Raw genomic sequence first — 21,574 nt, 5'->3', positions numbered from 1 at the left:
GGCTTTGTTTACCTACTTAAGCCTCAGCAATGGCTGGCGCCCCTCCCCCAGCCTCGCTGCTGCCTTGCGGTTAGATCACAGACTGCTGTGCTAGCAATGAGGGAGGCTCCGTGGGCATAGAACCCTCCCGGCCAGGTGTGGGAATATAATCTCCTGGTGTGCCCGTTTGCTTAAAGTGCGGTATTGGGGTGGGAGTGACCTGATTTTCCAGGTGTTGTGTGTCTCAGTTCCCCTGGCTAGGAAAAGGGATTCCCTTCCCCCTTGCGCTTCCCAGGTGAGGCGATGCCTCGCCCTGCTTCAGCTCTCACTGGTCAGGCTGCAGCAGCTGACCAGCACCGATTGTCCGGCACTCCCCAGTGAGATGAACCCAGTACCTCCGTTGAAAATGCAGAAATCACCCGTCTTCTGTGTCACTCGCGCTGGGAGTTGGAGACTGGAGCTGTTCCTGTTTGGCCATCTTGCTCCACCCCTAAGCCTAGCTTAATCTTATCTTCTATATTTGTATATAAGCTCCTTGAAGACAAACCCTGCTTGTCTCTATTACTCCATGCTCCAAGAATCAAACTTCCAGCTAACTTCTATGCAGTCCCTAAATATTTATTGACTGCTCCTCTTTCCTTCAAGAGCAGCAGAGGACCTCCAGGTGCTGAATTTTAAGGATGAAACCATAACTTATTTTTTATACTGCTTTGAGATATAATTCACATACCAAATCCATTTAAAGTGCACTATTCAGTGATTTTTTTAGGATGGTCACAGAATTGTACAACTATCACCACAATGCAATTTTCAAATACTTCTATCACCCCAAAAAGAAACCCCATAGCATTAGTGGTCAGTCCCTATTTTCCCCCAACCCCTAACCGATCTGCCCACAGCCCTAGGCAACCGCTAGTCTGCTTTCTGTCTCTACAGATGTGCCTATTTTTGGACATTTTATATAAACAGAATCATATAATATGTGCACTTTTGTGACTGGCTTCTTTCATTTAGTATAATGTTCTCAATGTTCATCCATGTTGTAGCATTTATCAGTAAATAATATTCCATTTTATGGATATACTATATTTTGTTCATTCACTCATCAATTGATGGACAGGTGGGTTGCTTGCTACTGTGAACGAAGCTGCTATGAACGTGGGAAAGAAGTGAAATTGAATTGCTGGATCTTTCGGCAACTCTATGCTTCAAATTTTAAGGACCGTTTTCCAAAGCAGTTGCACTATTTTACGTTCCAGCCAGCTGCATATGAGGGTTCCAGTTCTCCACATCCTCACCAACACTTTTTGATGTCTGTTTGACCACAGTCGTCCCAGAGGGTGGGAAGTGGTATCTCACTGTGGTTCTCTGCTTTGCATTTCCCTGATGACTAATGAAGTTTAGCATCTTTTCATAGTGCCTATTGGCTAGCTGTGTATCTTCATTGAAGAAATGTCTATTCAAATCTTTTGCCCATTTCTAAATTTGGTTGTCTTTTTATTATTGAGTTGTAAGAGTTCTTCAAATATTCTGGATACATGTCCCTTATCAGATGTAAGCTTCTCCCATTCTGTGGGCTGTCTTCTCATTTTTCTAATGATGTCCTTCACAGCACAAAATTTTTAAATTTCAATGAAGCCCAATTTAGGTTTGCTTCTGTTGCTTGTGCTTTTGCTATCATAACGAAGAACACTTTGTCTAATCCAAGGTCATGAATACTTACTCATATTCTAAGTTTCATAGTTTTCACTCTTACCATTTAGATGATGATTCATTTTGTGTTAATTTTTGTGTATAAAGTGAGAAAACCAAGAAGTTCTCAGTAAACACCTCCTTTTAGCTAAAAATCTGCTCAACCACTGTCCTTTCCACATGAACAGCTAACACACAGATATTAAGGGGATCTTTAACGAGGTAGAGATGCTGACGGAAACCACCCTTGGGGAGAAGACGTTCCCTGTATTTCTTTTCACGTAAGTGCATTATCTGATTTTGATTTCAGTCTGAGTGCAGGCTTTTGAAAGCACCCAATTGTGCCAAGATGGAATTTACATGTTGAAAGCAGATCCACTCAGTATGAAAGAGGTTATACAAAAGTAAGTTGCCCCATGTAGTAATCAAACTAGAAAAGGGCAGGTCTATGGAAGCCACCTAATTGGCAAAAGAAAGTCCAGCCCAGCAATTAGAGAACACCACCCACACGGTTTGGACGGACCCCACCTGGCTGTTTTCCTACTGCAGGAAAAAAAAAATCCCCAAAACAATTAGACCATTTTCTAAATGGAATAAAACATTCCAGCACAAGCAATAATTAGGAGATAACTACCCTCTTGGCTGCTCTCTGCACTCAACCTCTGGCCCCTTGCCTTCCAGCGCACCTGAGACATGCAATTATCTCAGAACCACCCTCCATCAGGAGCTGCCCATTCACATGCACCCTGTGGCCCTCCTCCCAGGAGCCCTCTCCCCATTTATTCTTAGAGCCAGCTTAGTCCCGTTGGTCCAGAGAAGCCATGTCTAAGAGGCCGCATGCCTCCTTCTGCCTCTCAGAAGAACACCTAGCACAGCATCCACTTTTATTAGCCGTGCCTGGTGACAGCCCTCCAAACTCTGAAATGAGGTATTCAGATGTTCTGTTGCTGAGGGTGTTAAGACCGGGCCTTTTGCTTCCCTCCAAGCAGCCTGAGTAGGGGGCAGGGAATGTCAGTGCAGGAAGGAACTCTCTTCTTCCCTCTACTTTTCAGATAGGAAACTGAGCTGACAGAGTTTGTCAGTATCAAAGAGCAAGCCAAGGCCAGAGCTGGGATTTGAACACAAACCTCCTGACCATTTGAATCTAACAGTCTTAGCAGTATTGCATTCAGCCCAATGTGCAAGGGATATGTAAAATGGGCCATTGTTCTATGTCTGGTATTTATTTGCAATTACCCAACCTCCCAGCAGACTCCAGGCAGTAGACTTACTAGTGGGGGCGAACTTTCCTCCTTATTCTCTGTCTCTCTCTGCAGCTTCATAGGGCAGCGAGGGCCACATAACTGATGACTGTTTCCATGAAGCTGAGAAACAAGTTTGGATTCCCCAGCATGAGTCTCCTCCCAGACACTGCTGCTCACATGAGCTGACGTTCTCAGCCTGAAGATGTGATGTTCCACTGGACCTCAAGCAGGGCCCCAAATGCTAAGGCGCTGACTTGGAGATGACTGGGAAGTGGGGACTGAGAAAGGAGAAACACGCAGGGCTGCGTGGAGACCCCTAGACTCACAGAATTCACTTTGGGCTTATGTAGCCTGGCCTCCAAATATTTGGATTCTCTGAAGACGTGGATTTTGTGAATAGGTAATAAAAATACTAATAATGGTAACAATAATGGCAAAAGCATCTCTTGGCTGTATCCTATATGGCAGGTCCTATTTACGTGTTTCACAGAGATTAGCTCAGTTAATAATACAACCCTACAAGGTATGTGTTAGGCCTTTTACTGCAGAGGAAACAGGCACACAGAGGTTAAGTAACCTGCCCAAGATCACACAGAGAGCTACTGGTAACAACTCATGGAGCTGTTAACTACCTGGGGACTATTCACGAGAAAGATAATGACCATGCCTAGTGTGGGGCCCACCCGATTCTGTGACTAGGAGAGAAAGGAGGCATCTGTTTAGATGCTCTCACGGAACAGAATTGCATTTTAGAGCTCAAAGAGACCACCAAATAATGAGGCTCTTTCAGCCTATTGCAAAACACTGTGGGTCCTGCTGGAACTAAAGCCAACAGACATGGCATAGAGGGTGCACATCCCATTTTAATGTGCAAGATTAAATTGACCCAACCCGCTATAGGTTACCCTGACTGGTCAGAACTCGTCAGAGATGCTATCTTGGTTCTGGCAAGGTTACCCTTGGCAGCCGTGTGAATAAGTCTGAGAATCAACTGCTAATCTTTTTCCAGTTCCAATTAGGTTACTAGCCTTGAGACATCTTTATTACCCAATTATCTTTTTCTTTTCCTCCCCAGTACCTAAAGAGATAGCCTTGAAAGAGTTTTACTGGGAAACTAGATGAAGTAATCAGGATCACACCACAGCCCTGCTATTCCACTCTCTGAGCTGATCCTATAAATCTCCCTGCCGCTGCCCTGACCACTCCGTGTAATAATAATGCCAGTTTGCAGGTCTGTCTCCCGCACTTGACTGAGTACCTTCTGACAATTTTATTTTCTAGTGGACAGGCTCATGTCTTACCTTTGCATCTCCAGGGCCTGATGAATGTTAAATGCTCAATGAATTAACTCAAAAGTGAACTGACAGTTTGGGCCTCTTCGCTCCTAAAGGGACCTGAAGGTGACTGGCTTGCAGAATGTTCTCTGAGGTTAAATCTGCTAAGTTACTTCCATTTTGGTTTACATGACATTGATACCCATCAATAACTGGCCTACAATCATGCCAGCAACACTGTTGCTGGTGAAAAACAAGTGACGTCACAGGCAAAGGCACACGCATTGTCCCACAGGCACTGGGCGGTGCTGGCAGAGGAGGCTGACTGTCAATTCCTTCATCATCTGACTCATGAAAAGATTGCTGATAACCAATTTAAACAATGCCTCTGCTACTCAGGAGGCATTGATTTCAAGGCTGATGATTGACAAGGAAGAAGGTGGGTGGTGGATCTTGCACAGAAAGCAGTGAAGGGACTTGCCCAAAATCAGCCAGGGAAGGAAGGGCAAGCATGGGAACACAGCCTGGTGCTTCTCATTCCCAAGTCTAGTTCTTTAGAAACTAATCCCCTAAAAGGTGTCCATGTGTACTTAGCACTGTAGAGTGTTTGCAAGACTATCTCTTTAACCGAATCCATTCTTCCTTCAATTTCTTGTTTTAATTTTATTTTATTTTTATGACTTATTTATTTATTTATTTTTGAGATGGAGTCTTGCTCGGTCACCCAGACTGGAGTGCAATGGTGTGATCTCGACTCACTGCAACCTCCACCTCCTGGATTCAAGTGATTCTCTGGCCTCAGCCTTCCGAGTAGCTGGGATTACAGGCACCCGCCACCACGCCCAGCTAATTTTGTATTTTTAGTAGAGGCGGGATTTCACCATGTTTGCCAGGCTGGTTTCAAACTCCTGTCCTCATGTGATCCACCCACCTCAGCCTCCCAAAGTGATGGGATTACAGGCGTGAGCCACCGTGCCCGGCCGCTTCCTTCAATTTCAACTTCTCCCGGCAACTTTCTCCACTACCTCTCTTCTGAACTCTGACAGGCTTGTAAATCCACAACAACCAGCACTTAATGATAACATGCTCGGCAGCTACCTCCTGGGCCTTGTTTCTCTGACTAGATCATAAATTCCATGAAGGCAAGGGTGATATTTTATTTTCTTATTTCTTATAGTGCCTAGGACAAGGAATGGCTCACAAGAGACACAAAATACATATGTGCTGACTCATGCAATATCCATGTGTTTGAACACGTAACTGGCATCTCTGTCTTAATTCGTGAGCACTTCATGAGCCAAGTTGCCTCCATTTGAAAACCCTTTCATTTCAGGGTCAGGTCCCCCAGAGGAAATTACAAGATTTGCCCAGGAAATTCTTTTATGGGAATATAATAATTGCTGCTTGTTGACTTTTTTCCTAATTTTTCCCATTGATATTCTTTTGCAGTTTACTTATTTTGTTTTTTTCCCCCCTCATTGTTAGCAGAAAATAGCAAGGAATAGCAAGAACTAAAAGTTTAAGAAAGAACAATATGGGACAAAACCACAGCACTGAGAAAACATCTGTCCGCTGACCTTTTTTTTTTTTTTTTTCCCTGAAAACGGGTCGGGAGAACACCTTAGTTACTTGATTATTGTGAAAAACATCATATTTCAGTCCTGAAACACCAAGAAATAGGGCTTGTGACCAGATGGGTTAGCAAATTAGAATGTCATCATGAAGGCATGGAATGGACGAGAGGAGAAAGAGCCACGAAGATTTGGTGAGGGGGTAAGAAGCCCACGGCAGGTGACACGGTGGCACCTGGGCTCCAGAGAACAGCAGCGCGTCTTCCCTTATCGCCGCCCCTTCTCGTTTTCTTTCGCTCTGGGCTTTGACCTCGTCTCAATGGTTTACAAAGCTGAGAAAGGCAACACTCAACTACTTTGGAAAATTTTGATTCAACAGTGCTTTTCTTAAATGAAAAGAATAAATGATAATGAAATTGAGTTCCTGAAAATGTAGGGATGTATATATTCTAATACTTAAAAATCAAAGATGGAAACATTCATTAGCTAGGCACTAGAGCAGGATGATGGAAACTGTGGTCATGATACCAGGCACTTCAGAATAACCAGGGGGCTTGTTCACATGCACATTCCCAGCCCTGGCCCAGACCTCTGGGGCCAGAATCCTGAGAGGGGGCCTAGAGTTCTGCATTTAACTTGCTACCCAGGGGACTCCGACGCCCACCAAAGTTGGAGGATCACTGCGTTAGAGGATGCGCAGCCAAAAGAACAGATGCATCCTCTACGTCAATATAAACAAAGAATACTGACTTCTATTTTTAGCTCTTGGTGGGAGGAATAAGGAAGTTGTTTGAAAAGGCTAGCAGGTAGGGTTAAAACTAGCAAGTTGGGAGAAATACCTAATGTAGATGACAGGTTGATGGGTGCAGCAAACCACCATGGCATATGTATACCTATGTAACAGAACTGCACGTTCTGCACATGTACCCTAGAACTTAAAGTATAATAAAAAAACAAAAAACAAAAACTAGCAAGTTAAAAGCCTGTAAGCTTTTTTTCCCTTTGATTTTTAACGAAACAGAAAAAGAATATCCCTCTGTTTAGGAAATCCAGGTCAAGAGGAATAGCTCGACCTACAGATCCAACAGCTTCCCCGCAAGCCAGCAGCACAGAAGGCCTTCCAATCTCTGCAGCCCAAACTGCCACATGGTCCAGCCTCCCTCCCAACAGCCCTGGAGTAAAAGTCCTCTTCCATCAGGATGGGATCATTTCTTACCATTTTCTTCCATTTCATCCTGCGATTCTGATACCAGGTCTTCACCTGCAGCTGAGTGAGTCCCAGAGACTGGGCCAAGTCCAACCTAGAAGGCACAAGATACAAAGGAAGGGTGAGCAGGATGGCAAGGAGCGGGAGACATGGGATCCTGCTGACAGGCTCCAGACAGGCTCCAGCACTATCAAGGCTCTGACCTCCCTCATTAAACGAGGTCTTCCCCAAAGCGCTTTTCTTTCCTTCCAAGAATCCAACAGAGGAAACTCCGGGAAGCTGAGAAACTAAGAAATAGATGACCATGGCTGAGGACACCTGGGCCAGTCCCCACTCTGAAACATTCATGGTCTGCAAGGGACCTGAGAAGGATGCCTGGGCCTTCATCACACAGTCCTTTTCCTGGCTTGACAAGATTATTCATTCTGACCCTCTGGCCCAACATCCAAACTGGACACAAAAGGCAAAGCCGGATGTTGCTGATGGGAATCCACTCATCACTCCAGACCCAGCCCCGGTCCCACCTCCGGCAGGTGAGTCTCCTGGCTCCCACAGCTGATATCCTCCGCACCCTCCCACAGGCCAGCAGTCACCCAGATGGTGCCACGTTTCCCACTGTTCTCTAATCACTCCCACCGTGTGATTTCTGCCTCCCTAACTCAGCAGTCAGAGCAGCTTATGTCTTCTACTTCTTTTCTGCCCATGAAAGTGCCCATCACACTGCTAAATCCAGAACCGGTGCTCAAAAAATACTTATTGATGGATTGATCCAATTGCTGTAGCTGCCCTAAATTGTTATAACAATTAAAATGTGGCTGGGCGCGGTGGCTCACGCCTGTAATCCCAGCACTTTGGGAGGCCGAGACGGGCGGATCACAAGGTCAGGAGATCGAGACCATCCTGGCTAACACAGTGAAACCCTGTCTCTACTAAAAATACAAAAATTAGCCGGGCACAGTGGCGGGCGCCTGTAGTCCCAGCTACACGAGAGGCTGAGGCAGGAGAATGGCGTGAACCCAGGAGGTGGAGCTTGCAGTGAGTGGAGATCGCGCCACCACACTCCAGCCTGGGCGACAGAGTGAGACTCCATCTCAAAAAAAAAAAAAAAAAGTTATAAATATTATAAAGATTCCAAAACAAACATTAAATCCACAGCCCTTCCTGCTTTCCATTCTACTGCTAATCATGACTGTGTACTTCTCTGTAGTCCTCTGTAAAGTCCTAAAAGTCAAATCCATTTCTGGGGCTAAATCTAACAACACAGCCACCATTTCCTGAGCACCACGGCATCCCAGGCTACATGCTAAGCCCCTGACTTGCTGTCTTATCTATCCCATTCACAACACAGTAAAGCAGGTATAACGATTCCCATTTTACAGATAAGAGATTTGAGGCCTGGAGAAATTAGACTCTCTCAGCAACTGTGGCCAAACCCTGTCTGCTACCTGGTTGTGTAAATAAAGTTTTATTGTAACAGGCCAGGCACAGTGGCTCATGCCTGTAATGCACTTTGTAAGCACTTTGGGAGGCTGAGGCGGGCGGATCACCGGAGTTCAGGAGTTGGAGACCAGCCTGGCCAACATGGTGAGACCCCGTCTCTAGTAAAAATACAAAAATGAGCTGGGTGTGGTGGCAGGCACCTGTAATCCTAGCTACTCAGGAGGCTGAGGCAGGAGAAATGCTTGAAGCTGGGAGGCGGAGGTTGCAGTGAGCCAAGATTGCGCGCCACTGCACTGCAGCCTAGGCAATGGAGTGAGACTCTGTAAAAAATTAATAAATAAAAAATAAACTACTTCTGTGCTACAATATCAGAATTGGGTAGTGGTCACAGGCCATATGGCACACAAAGTGTAAAGTATTTACTCTCTGGCTCTGCCCAGAAAACCTTTACCGACCTCTGGCAGGTGATCATAGAGTTAGGAAGTGGGGCGGGATTCAAACCCACGATGTCTGACCCGTACATCAGCTCCCGCGTTGGGGCTCACCCCCACCCACATTGTATCTGCACAAGTTGAACCTGTCAAAGGGAATCACAGGGATGCTTCATCCCAAGAAGCAGCGAACAACCAGGTGGGACAAGTGGAATGAGAAAGGGAAGTCTGTAGCCAGGCTTCCAACGTCAGTCCTTGAGACAACAACCATTGACCCGACAGGATAAGAACCCCAGGCCTACCTCAGCACCAACTGGAGAGCCACCTCCTTAAGCCAACATCAGCTGCCTCACTGCCACGCCAGCCCTGCTCAGCAAAGCAGTGTGGACTTCGAATGCAGCAACTTGGGACAACTGCCCTTGACAGAGCTTGGGCAGCGACCCCTACTTGTTGAAAGGCCCCAGGTTTCTGAGGATTGCCGACTGTGAATCTCGGGCCCACAGTCAGTCTCATTTGCCTGCTTCATGGGGAGTCTCAGGTGTGGGTTTTCAGCTGCAGCTCTCCACCTGGGGCGCTCTAACCATCAGGGAGGCCCACAGGGACCGGCCCTGACGGTCTCAGGTGCAGCTTCCCAGTCGCCCTGCTCTGACCAGGCTGCATAATTTAAAGCCCCAATAATACAGAGTCTTCCTTCAGGGGACCCTGGAACTGGTCTTAAATCAGCACTCACATCCATCTGGTTATCCCTGTAGAAGGACTACTAGAAGCTGGCAGTTTTATTGAAAGTGATTAACAAGCTAAAGCCAATAAATTCCCAGTGCCAACAGCACTTGGCTGTCCCCACAAATGCAGCACTGCTACCCAAGCAGCCACTCATTGAGAACCAAGAACCCAGGGGGCCACCCCACAGACTTCTGGTCTCCCAGGCCTCCTTGGAGAAGGGTCCTCCACGGTTCTGGCGGCGCCTTCCCGAGCCCAGTTCACCTGAGGCCATCAGGTGCATTAGTCAATGGAAGGCTCAGTTCACAGCTCTGCCACTGCATTAGCAAACAGTGTTAGCTCACTTGGGAAAAATGCAGCCCTGACTCACTCTGGCTACAGAAACATGCTTCACTGTCATCAGCTTTCTCTCATTACCTGCCACCGTTACAAATTCTCACTTCCCTGCATATTTGCTTAAATGGGGTCACCTAGGAAACTGGAGAAACAAACACAGAGGAGGAGGGCGAGAGCTGCGGGAGGAGGGAGTGCTCATGGCCCTGGTCACGTAGGGAGGCAAGGAACCTCTGAGAGGGCGGGTGAAGATGGCAGCTTCCATGCCAGCCGATGGTGTCCTCCCAGACAAGTGAATCAAGCCTGTGTAGGTGACCTGAGATGCCTGGGCAAGTACCAGGGAGCCCCAGGAGATTTATGAAGAACTAATATTTCTGTAAAAAACAATTATCTGACTTCTGAAAAATCAGCCTATGCGTGCTGAAGCCGATTTGACACGCCACCATGCTACCATAGACAATGCTGCCCACTCCCCTGGGTGCACACGTTCATGCACCCAGGGGATATGCTAGGGAAGTGAAAACAGCCACGTCATACCTGGAGATCCCATCTGTTAACCTCTGGTTCACAGACCCGTCTCCATCATCTGCCCAAAGACACCCCAAATGCACAGGTCTAGAACAGAACTCAACCTTTCGCCACCTAAGTCTACTCTGTCCTCTGTCTTCCAGCTTCAGGTCATGGTGTCCCTATCCCCCTGCTAGCCCAGTCCAGAAACCACAGAATTCTCAACTCCCTTTTTGCTTCCTCCCGCAATGTTGATTCTGCCAATTCTGTCTTCAAAATTGTCCTCCTCTCACACATGAACACAGGGAGGGGAACCTCACACACCAGGGCCTGTCAGGGGGTGGGGGGATGGGGGAGGGATCGCATTAGGAGAAATACCTAATGTAGATGATGGGTTGATGGGTGCAGCAAACCACCATGGCACATGTATACCTGTGTAACAAACCTGCACATTCTGTACATGTATCCCAGAACTTGAAGTATTATAATAATAAAAAATTGTCCTCCACTCTATTCTTGCCTCTCCATTCCCACTGCCACCCTTCAATTCAAGTCTTCAGTGATGATCACTGGATTCTCTCCTAACTGGTCCCTGCTCCATCTCTGGCCTCTCTCATCCATCATTTATGGTGCCACCACAGAGACAGTTCTAAAATGTAAGTCTGGTCATGTCACTTCCAGCTCATAAAGGCGGTGCCAACTGCTTCAACAACCAAGTTCACATTTCAGCCAGGCATACGAGGTCCTTCCCACCCTTCAGTTCACCTCTACTATCTCCCTGTTCACACCTTAAGCTGGAGATGTCCTGGCTACTTGCAGTTTCCTCCACATACCCGACGAGACACGCTTCTTTGCCTTGTGTGTGCCAACCCCTCAGAGCAGGACGCCCTGTCCCTCCTGGAATCAAAGCTCTTCTTAAATGTTACCTCCTCTTGAGAAGCCTTCCCTAACCCCGTCTCCCACGCTCAGCAATACCCTGTGTTCCTACTGCACTCAGCACCTCACAGGCACCAGCGCCTGGCTTGCTGCGTCTTTGTTCCTGCAGTCATTCCTTCCCCGTGATCCCTTTCTGTCACAACAGGACTCTCTCGACTGTTTCTGGACCCATAATCCCTGCCACAGTGCCCCAGTGGCACCCAGAAGACCCTTACCAAACAGCTGATGGTGCCTCGTTAACGGAATCAGAAGCTAAATCCCCTTTTAGTCGGTGATATGCAGACTCCTCTGTCACTTAAATTTGTATCAAAGAGCTACTACATAGCTTAAGAGATTCATTTGAGGTTCCTTCCTTTACTTTTTGATAGGACTAGTGTCCAACCTGATATGGCTAAGGCAGTAGGCAAAAGAAGAGGAAAAAGGACCTGAAAACTCTCCCCAATAAATAGGATCACACATTATTAGCTCGGTCATCTCCAGAGTCAGTTTGAAAGAACAAGATGAGACACTGAGATACACAATTTGTTTTGTGAGACCGAGTCTCGCTCTGTTGCCCAGGCTGGAGTGTAGTGGCATGATTTTGGCTCACTGCAACCTCCGCCTCCTGGTTCAAGCAATTCTCTGTCTCAGCCTCCCAAATAGCTGGGATTACAGGTGCCTGCCATCATGCCCGGCTAATTTTTGTATTTTTAGCAGAGATGGGGTTTCACCATCTTGGCCAGGCTCGTCCTGAACTCCTGACCTCATGATCCACCTGCCTCAGCCTCCCAAAGTGCTGGGATTACAGGCGTGAGCCACCACACCCGGCTATTGTTTGTTTTTCTTTTTGTTTTTGTTTCTGTTTTTTGGAGACAGGGTCTCACCTAGAGTGCAGTGATGCAATCTGATGCAATCATACCTCACTGCAGTCTCAAACTCCTGCATTCAAGTGATCCTCCCATCTTAGCTTCTTGAGTGGCTGGGACTACAGGTGCATGCCATCACACCTGGCTCATATTTCAATTTTTGTAGAGACAGGGTCTCACAACGTTGGCCAGGCTGGTCTCAAACTCCAAGCCTCAAATAATCCTATTGCCTCAGCCTCCCAAACTGCTGAGATTACAGGTGTGGGCCACAATACCCGGCCCAGACACACACTCTGGCATATGTTCCAGTTAAAATAGTAAGTTAAAGAAAAGGAGATGAGGCATTGAGGCCTCCAAGAAAGCAAGGGTCACAGCCTCCCCAACATGGATCTCAGAGGAGTTCAAAGAAGGGGCTCTCAGCCAGGTCCTCCTGGGTCTCAGTCAAATGGTTCTGACTTGACATCCATCAAATTCACCAACATGTCTGACCTCCTCAACTGGATCACTCCAGCCCTTCCCAAGCAATAGCCAGGCCAGCAAGCTGAGTCAGCGGGGAATCAGCTGGCGGCTGTGGAGGAGATTGAGAAGATCATGAATCCTAATTCCAGATCTAGTTCTGCTGCCTCCAATTCTAAGAGTGAGTGGCTTAAAAACCAAGCCTGTTTCCCAGCTGACCACCTGAGCAACAATTTGCTAAACTTGACCTTGTTTATGATACTGAAATAGTTAAGTTCAAATATGGAGATAAGAGTAATGAGTGTAAGTTCAGCCACAGGCAGGCTCCAGGGACTGTGTGGTGGACTCACATAGGTTGGGTTCTGTTAACCAAGGTTGAGATGCCTGGAGCCCAGGAGTGGATTCCTGCCACAGCGTCCGGCCTCACTGCAGCAGTGCTCTGGCTCCATGGCCCACAATGGGAGCAAGTCTCCCGTCCTCAAGGGCCTTCACTGCGGAGAGCTGCGGAGAGTCCCTTCCCTGTGTCCTCACCTGTCTGGGGTAGACAAGTACTTCTGCTTCTGGAATTTCTTCTCCAGGCCCATGAGCTGCAGCTCGGTGAAGATGGTGCGACTTCGGCGGGGCTTCTTCTGTCGGGGCGTGGGCTGTTCCGCCTCTGACTCGCTGCTGGCTAGGGCCTCGCCCCCTGGGGCCTCAGCAGAGACCGCCTCGGTGACTGGGTGGCAGGACAGTGCCTGGGCGATTCCCGGGGTGGTGGGGACCAGCTGCGAGATGACGGTGGGCTGGCGGGTGATCACCGAGAGGAGTGGATATGCCCGCAGGGAAGGGGAGCCTGGAAAACAAGCGGGGAGGCAGGTCACCACAGGGAACGGTGTGGGGAAGCAGGCCAGGACCTGCGGAGGGCCACTGGCTGAGGTCTGTCTGACAGGGAGGACCCTGCTCCTAAGGAGGTACAGGTGGAGGAAGGGGAAGGAGAAGTAACTGAAGACCTACAGCTGCGGGGCAGGCACAGAGATCTGCTCAGCTTGGTGTGGGAGGATGAAGCCCACCGCCAAGAAGAGGTTCCTGCAAGTCCTCTGGTTTTAAGCGGATCTTTCCCCTCTCTCTCCCTTCGGAATCCCTAAATTCTTGGTCCACGGGACCAGGCAGATGAAAAGAAGTAGTCAGGAAAAGCTAGAAACACATATTTCAGAAACCCGAAATAGATTTGTAATATGCAAACTTCCTGAGAACCACCTGTGGTCTTTATAAAAAGACATGCTTGTAGCTATGAATTCCTCCTGAGAAGTCTGTGTACCTTGAATCATAGCATTTTTCAGAGCTTGACAGGATGCTTTAGGATTATTTAATTCAACTTTCTCATCTCAGAGGGAGTGAATTGCCCCAGAAAGGTTAAGTGAGTTGCCTAAGATAATGTAACGAGGAAGAAGCAGATGGAGGAGTCAAACCAAGTTCTTCTGGCTTGAAGTCCCATGCTATCAGCATATCATGAATCACGTGGCTACATCATTTAGAAGAGGGAGACAAACAGATTTTAAATAACATGAAAGGTCAGATCGGTATGACTGGCGCCTCCAGCACTATGTTAAGGAGGATTCTCAGGCTGGCCAGAGCTTGGCTGAGGAAAAGGTGCTGGGGTCGATTAACAATGTCTGCTATGGGCAGGTGGCCAGGGCAGGGTATGGTGGCATACATAGCGGTTATATGCCACTCCTGCATTAGGAATTTCAAGGCAAAAGTCCTTTTCTGTCCAACAATCTGTTAAATCTGTAAAGTTCAAGTGAAAAACTTTTTCCTTTGATTATTCAACATAGAGCTTAAAATGTCTGGATTATTACCTGTGTAAATCACTTTATCTCTCAGTTTCATCATCTATAAGGTAAGAAAAGTAGCTGATTCCAAAGAATCCTTCAAACTCTAATATACTGATGCTACAAAAGGACCTCTCATTCTTCCCATGTGATACCTGATGAAAATGGAGAAGACCCAGGGGCTGCCCTTTGGGACTCAGTCCAGCCCTGAAAAGTGACTTCAAGGCCACGGCTAGCATCTGAGCCAACCAACATTCACACTAGCTCTGAGTTGAAACCGACTAACATCACAGAAGCACCCAGGTACTACCTGTGTTCCAGCTCTTTTCTTCGGGTTGGCATTTCTCTTCTTATTCCTTCCCATGCCTTTGTTTGGACCCCAGTCACAGTTATTAAAACAAATAACTTCTCTTGTTCTTTGAGTACACTTCTAGCAAGGCCTAACAGAAACCACAAAGTGGTTAAATAACAATAAATCACCACTTGCTACAACTTCCATTAACTCTCCAGCCAACTCCAACACTTGACGTTTTGTGCTGTGGATTCTTTTTAAGAAAAAAAAAATCACTTGGGAATGATATTTTATAGCAAGAAAATGAGGATATGTGGGCTTGTGGTTTGGATCTCACAGCACACATTCGGAAATGATATTTCTTGAAAAAGAAGTTGGAAGCTTCTTAAAAAGGCATAAGATGTTTCTCATCTCAAATCACCTTACTCCTTTAAGTCTGTCACTTCTTTCACAAGAGACTATCTTTCTTTAGCAGGCTAATGTGTAATCTAGAAACTAAGAAGCTTATCATTATAGGATATGACTAACAATCCACCTGTAAGTAAGGCTTTGTATCACCTTCCTCTTTTGTAAGAGTTAAACATTTTTTTGCCCAACACGGAATAATATTTTGAAAGTGTGGTAATATCTAGCATTGACAACCATATGGGGAAACAGGCATTCATATATTGTTGGTGGGAGTGTAAAATAGTATAATCTTTGAGGAAAAATTAAGCAGTATCTACCAAGTCACTGACAGGAATTTTGCAATTTGAGGTCTACGTGTACAACGATTTATGTACAAGCATATTCACTGCAGTCTTGCTTATAATCATGAATGGGGGAAATAACCTATATATTAATATCTCTCAACAGAAAAATAATTAAATACATTGTGGTACATCCATAGTATGAACTACAATGTAACCATTGAAAAGGACTATCTAGGTCAGGTGTGGTGGTTCATGCCTATAATCCCAGCACTTTGGCAGGCTGAGGCTGGAGGACTGCTTGAAGCCAGCAGTTCAAGATCAGCCTGGGCAACAGAGTGAGACCCTGTCTCTATTTTCTTTTTTTTTTTTCCTTAAATTTTTTTTTTTTTTTTTTTTAAAGTAGAGACAGGGTCTCTGTTGCCCAGGCTGGTTCTGAACTCTTGGCCTCAAGCAATCCTCCCATTTCAGCCTCCCAAAATATTGGGATTGTAGGTGTGAGCCACCATGCCAAGCCAGAGATTCTGTCTCTTAAAAAGAAAAAAAACAAGATATAAACTGATGAGAAAGAGAGATGAATAGATGGATACTCTCTATATAAACTAATATGAGAAAATACCTAATGTATTATTGAGAAAAACACAATGTAAAATCATTTGGATGTAATTCCAGCACTTTGGGAGGCGGAGGCAGGCAGATCACGAGGTCAAGAGATCGAGACCATCCTGGCTAACATGGTGCAACCCCATCTCTACTAAAAATACAAAAAGTTAGCTGGGCGTGGTGGCGGCACCTGTAGTCCCAGCTACTCGGGAGGCGGAGAACCCGGGAGGAGAATGGTGTGAACCCGGGAGGCAGAGCTCGCAGTGAGCCGAGATCACGCCACTGCACTCCAGCCTGGGCAACAGAGCAAGTCTCCATCTCAAAAAAAAAAAAAAAAATTGTATTATTCTTTAAAACTAAGATTTTTTTTTGGTCTGCATTTATAAATGCATTTTTAAAAGTCTAGAAAGCTACTTATCAAACTATTGACAGTGATAACCTCTGAGGAAAGGCTTGGAATAAAACAGGGTGAAAAGGAATCTACACATCTGTATCTAATCCTGCATTCAATCCAGCCATGAATATTTACTGAGCATCTACTATGGGGAACACTCTGCTCTGGAAGCTGAGGAGATAGCAATGAATACTATAAAGTCCCGCCTTCATGGAGCTTACATTCATTTGGGGAGGCAGACAGCAAACAAATAAACAAGTAAATATGCAAATAATGCCAGGTAGTGATAAACTATAATAAAAAATACAGCAAAGTATGAAGATGGGGCAGGTGGCGCAGAGGGCAGGTATTGGGGATGATGAGTCAGGGAAGGCCATGGTGGGAAGATGACCCTTCTGCAGGTAAGTGCCCCCACGCAGAGGACAGCCTGGAGAAGGCATGGGACAAGCACCCCGGCCCCAGAAGCAGCAAAGGCAAAGCCCTAAAGGCAGAATGAGCATGGGTTGAAAGAACAGCAGAAAGGCAGAGTAAGCAAGGGCAGAAGTCACAGGAGAGAAAAATAGGAAGAGATCTGCTGGAGCCAGATTACACAGGGCCTTGTAGGTCAGGGCAAATCACTTGGATTTTATTCAAAATGTGATTTTTTAAAAAGCCATTGGCAAGATGTGAGCTGAGGGAGGACATGATCTGAGTGACGTCTTTAATGATCCCTAAGGAGGTTGGGCTGCAGGGGCCAGGGTGGGAGCAGAGAAACCAGTGAGGAGGCCAGGCTGTATTCTTCTAAACCAGAGGCAGCAGCTACAGCAGTGAGAGGGGGTGTATTTTACAGTTAAGGCTGAGAGGACTTGTTGAAGGACTGAATGTCAGGTATGAGAGAGACAGATGCCAGGAGAGGCCTGATGTTTTGGTCTTAGCAACTGGAGGAAGGAGGGTGCCCTTTACCAAGATGGAAAAGACTGGGCAAAGAGCAGGACTGAATGAGAAAACCATGATTTCTGTGTAGACATCTTGCATGTGTTGAGGAGTCAGTCAGATACAGGTTGGGCTAGAGACACAGCTCCTGGGAGTCTATGTGGCATTTGGGGCCATGGAATTGCATGAGATCACCAAGGGAGTGAGTAGAATAAAAAAATGAAGAAAATACAAGGGTTGAACTCTGGGGCACATCAACATCTGAGGTCATAGAGAGGAAGGAGAGCCGGCCAAAGACACTGAGGAGGGGACAGAGAAGCAGTAGGAAAGCCGTGTCCCTTGGCATCCCCAAATCTAGATGATACTTCTGCATTGTTCACATTCTGCACAGGTGTGTATCTTTTTAAAAATTTTTTATAAAGGAAAGTTACATTAAATGAGTTACAAGTTTCATTCTCATTCTAAAGTTTTGTTTTATGTTCAGTGCGTCAAAAAGAATCATTCGTTGACCCTTGATCCCAAGGAGTGGTTAAAACTTCTTCTAAAAGCTAGGCAAAGAAAATCAGTCTAGAAATCCCAGAAATTGAGTATAAAATATGTTTAGTTTTATGACACTTCTAGTGAAACAAACATTGCGGGTGTTCTCCTGGGAAAGGGGGGCTCTTTAGCCCATTCAGAATCCAAAGGTCTAGAGAATTTTCTCCTTTTATGTCAATTTTCTCCCTTTATGTCAAAAGATGTTTGGGTTCTTGAACCATATTCATTCTTTTAAAAGAAACATCATTTAATGTGGAGAAATAATAGTCTTTACAACAAATGAGGCTGGGTGTGGTGGCTCATACCTGTAATCCCAGCACTTTGGGAGGCCGAGGTGGGCAGATCACTTGAGGTCAGGAGTTCAAGACCAGCCTGGCCAATATGACGAAATCCCGTCTCTACTAGAAATACAAAAATTAGCTGGGTGTGGTGGCACGCGCCTGTAATCCCAACTATGTGGGAGGCTGAGGCATAAGAATCCCTTGAACCTGGGAGGCAGAGGTTGCAGTGAGCCAAGATCATGCCACTGCAATCATAAGACTCCATTTCCAAAATAAATAAATTAATTAATTAAATTTTAAAAATTGCTTTAAAAAAATGGTGCTGGAGCAATTGGACATCCAGATAAAACAATAATAATAATAATATTAATAATAATAACAAAAGCCTTGACCTCATAAATTATTTTAAAAATTCACTCAAAATGGATCATAGACCTTCAGTATTAACACAAACGTATAAAATTTTTAGAAAGAAACATTAGAGAAAAATCTCTGTGACATTAGGTTAGGCAGAGAATTCTAAGCTGTGACACCAAAAGCATGATGCATAAAATAAAAAGGCAAAAAGCTGGTCTTCATCAAAATTAACAATTTTTGCTCTGTAAAAGATACTGTAAAGAAAATGAAAAAAGCTGCACACTGCGAGACCTGACAAATCTCACACCTGACAAATGAGTTTTTACCCAGAATACATAAAGAACTCTCACAGTTTGACAATTAAAAAATAACCCCATAATAATGTGCAAAAGTTTTGAAAAGACACTTTACCAAAGAGGTTCTATATATGGCAAATTAGCACATGAAAAGATGCTTAAGATGATTAGTCATGAGGGAAATGCAAATTAAAAACCACAGAGAGATACTGTTACACATCTGCTAGAATGGTTGACGTTTTTAATGAACTGACAGTATCAAGTGCTGGTGAGGATGTGGAGCAACTGGAACTCTCCTTCATTGCTGGTGAGAATGCAAAATGTTACAGCCTCTTTGGAAAGAGAATTAGTGGTTTCTTATAAAGTTAAACAAACAGTTACCATGTGACCTAGCAAAACCCCCACTAGCTATTAACCCAAGTGAAAACACAAAACTCTGTATACAGAAGTTTATAGCAGAATTATTATTAATTACCAAAAACTGGAAACAATCCAAATGTCCCTCATTTGGGGATGGATAAACAAAAATGGGTACAGACACACAATGAAATACTACTCAGAAATATAAAGGGATAAAACTCTTGGCTCACACTGGGAGGCTGAGGCAGGTAGATCTCTTGAGGCCAGGAGTTTGAGACCAGCCTGGCCAACATGGGGAAACCCTGTCTCTACTAAAATACAGAAGTTAGCCAGGCATGGTGGTGCATGCGTGTAACACCAGCTATTCAGGAGGCTAAAGCATGAGAATCGCTGGAACCCAGGAGGTGAAGGTTGCAGTGAGCCGAGATCATGCCACTGCACTCTAGTCTGGGTGACAGAGTGAGACTCTGTCTCAAAAAACAAAAGAAAACAAAAAACTATTGAATAGTGGATGAATCTCAAATGACTATGCTTAAGTGAAAGAGGCCAGACTCAAAAGGCTATATGATTCTATTATAGGACATGAAGGGAAAGGCATAACTAGGAATAGAGAATAGACTGCCAGAGGTTAGGGGTCGGGGAAGAGCTTAACCACAAAGGGGAAGCACAGGAGAACTGGTTGGGGCTGGAGGAGATGTGAGGGAAGGTGCTAAGATTGTTTTGGTTCTTAACCACAGAGTTGGTTATATCATTTTTTGCATTTGTCAAAACTCGTTCTTCTACCAAAATAGTGAATTTTTACTAAATATAAATTAAAAGGAAATTTTAAAAGAAATTAAAATGTGACACATATTTGCTACAAAATAAATTTAAAACAATTCAAAACTACATAAAGTAGAAGACTCCCCTCACTGCTTTCAACCCCAAATCTTAGAGAGAAACTTACAGACTTGTTCCTATGTACATATAGATATGACCTAAATCCAGTCATATGTATGTTAATCTATTGAAGTACATGCTTACAAAATGCTTATTTTATAAAATAGAAATGTGTCACATTATTTTTTCCGAATGGATCGCCAAAAACCCTATATTGACTAGTTCAGTGACTTAAAATGGCAGGGTTGAGATATAGTAAATTCCCAAATAAATGAAGTTGGGAATTTTTGCTCATCAGAATTCTGGGAGTCTGCTGGGGAATTTCCATCCACAGAATTCTGAGAATCTCCTGCTCTCTAGAAAAGCAGCCAAACTGGGGAAAAAACTACCCTTCCCAAGGGCTGCCCTCTGTGGAGGTGGTCACAGACTGGGAACACAATGTATGGGGGGCAGGGAATGGGTGGGGGAAGAAAAAGTTAGAAAACCACAAGGACCAGAGAGATGGGGACACATTTATAGAGGCTGCCATGAGTTTGCACCTTGCGGGAGAGTGAAGGCTATTTAGAGAAGATTTCTGGAAAATATTTTAGGGAGTATACTTTGTGAAATCCATGAATATACTCCTTTAAGAACAAGTAAAATAAAGATCTTCATGTTCAAGGCTTCCATAGTCAGATTTCTGTTTTACATCCACTAGGCCATATGGGGCCCTAGAAATAGTTGGGTTATATTATGTATACATGGGTCTATTCCCAGATTCTGTTCTGTTCTACTGAACTAATATATGATCCTATTATAGGATCACTCCACTTTAATGATTGTGGGTTTTTAGGAGTTTTCTTATCTGATAGAATGAGTCCCCCTCTTTATTCTTCTTACAGAATTTTCTTGGCTATTGTCATAAATTTATTTTTCCAGTTGAACTTTCGTTTTTTTCCTTGGAGACAGGATCTCCCTCTGCCACCCAGGCTGGCGTATAGTGGTGCAATCATAGGTCACTGTAACCTTGAACTCCTAGGTTCAAACAATTCTCCTGCCTCAGCCTCCCAAGCAGCTGGGACTACAGGCACGTGCTACCACACTCCATTTTTTTTTAGAGGCGGGCACTCACTGTGTGGTCCAGGCTTGTCTCAAACTCTTGACCTCAAGTGATCCTTCCACCTCAGCCTCCCAAAGTGCTGGGATTACAAGTGTGAGCCACTGTGCCCGGCCTCCAGTTGAATTTTAGAAATCAATGTGTTAGACTCTAAAGAAAACAAGTCCCATTAAAAACTTGATTAGAGTTACACTAACCTTATAGATTAATTTATAGAAATGACTCTACTGGTGATCCTGTCCTTTAGCAGGCTGAAAAGCAATTGCTGGTTATTTAAAAATGACCTCTAGAGATTTGGGCAATTTGGTTCCATAAAGCTTAAACCGAATAAAAAATCTTAATGGGAAAAAAAAAAACAACTTCTGATAAATAATAGTGACTTAAAGCAACATCCTAATCACCCATTGTTTCAGCAATTTTGACCCAATGTTC

At 45.0% G+C, this 21,574-nt stretch overlaps 1 protein-coding gene across 1 annotated transcript in view; it reads right to left on the bottom strand.

The window, feature by feature from the left end:
• The window catches only part of BARX2 (BARX homeobox 2), an 82,632-nt gene that overhangs the window by 7,516 nt on the left and 53,542 nt on the right, over window positions 1–21,574 (bottom strand). The window contains exons 2-3 of the mRNA XM_011934673.1: window positions 13,167–13,467; window positions 6,977–7,061 (exon numbers count right to left, since the gene is read on the bottom strand). Of these exons, the coding sequence (XP_011790063.1) occupies window positions 6,977–7,061; window positions 13,167–13,467 (386 nt within the window). The remainder of the gene's footprint in view (window positions 1–6,976; window positions 7,062–13,166; window positions 13,468–21,574) is intronic.

Source organism: Colobus angolensis, unplaced genomic scaffold (assembly GCF_000951035.1).
Source record: "Colobus angolensis palliatus isolate OR3802 unplaced genomic scaffold, Cang.pa_1.0 Scaffold137, whole genome shotgun sequence".
In the NCBI taxonomy this organism is placed as follows: domain Eukaryota; kingdom Metazoa; phylum Chordata; class Mammalia; order Primates; family Cercopithecidae; genus Colobus; species Colobus angolensis.
This window is presented reverse-complemented; position numbering and strand designations above follow the sequence as displayed.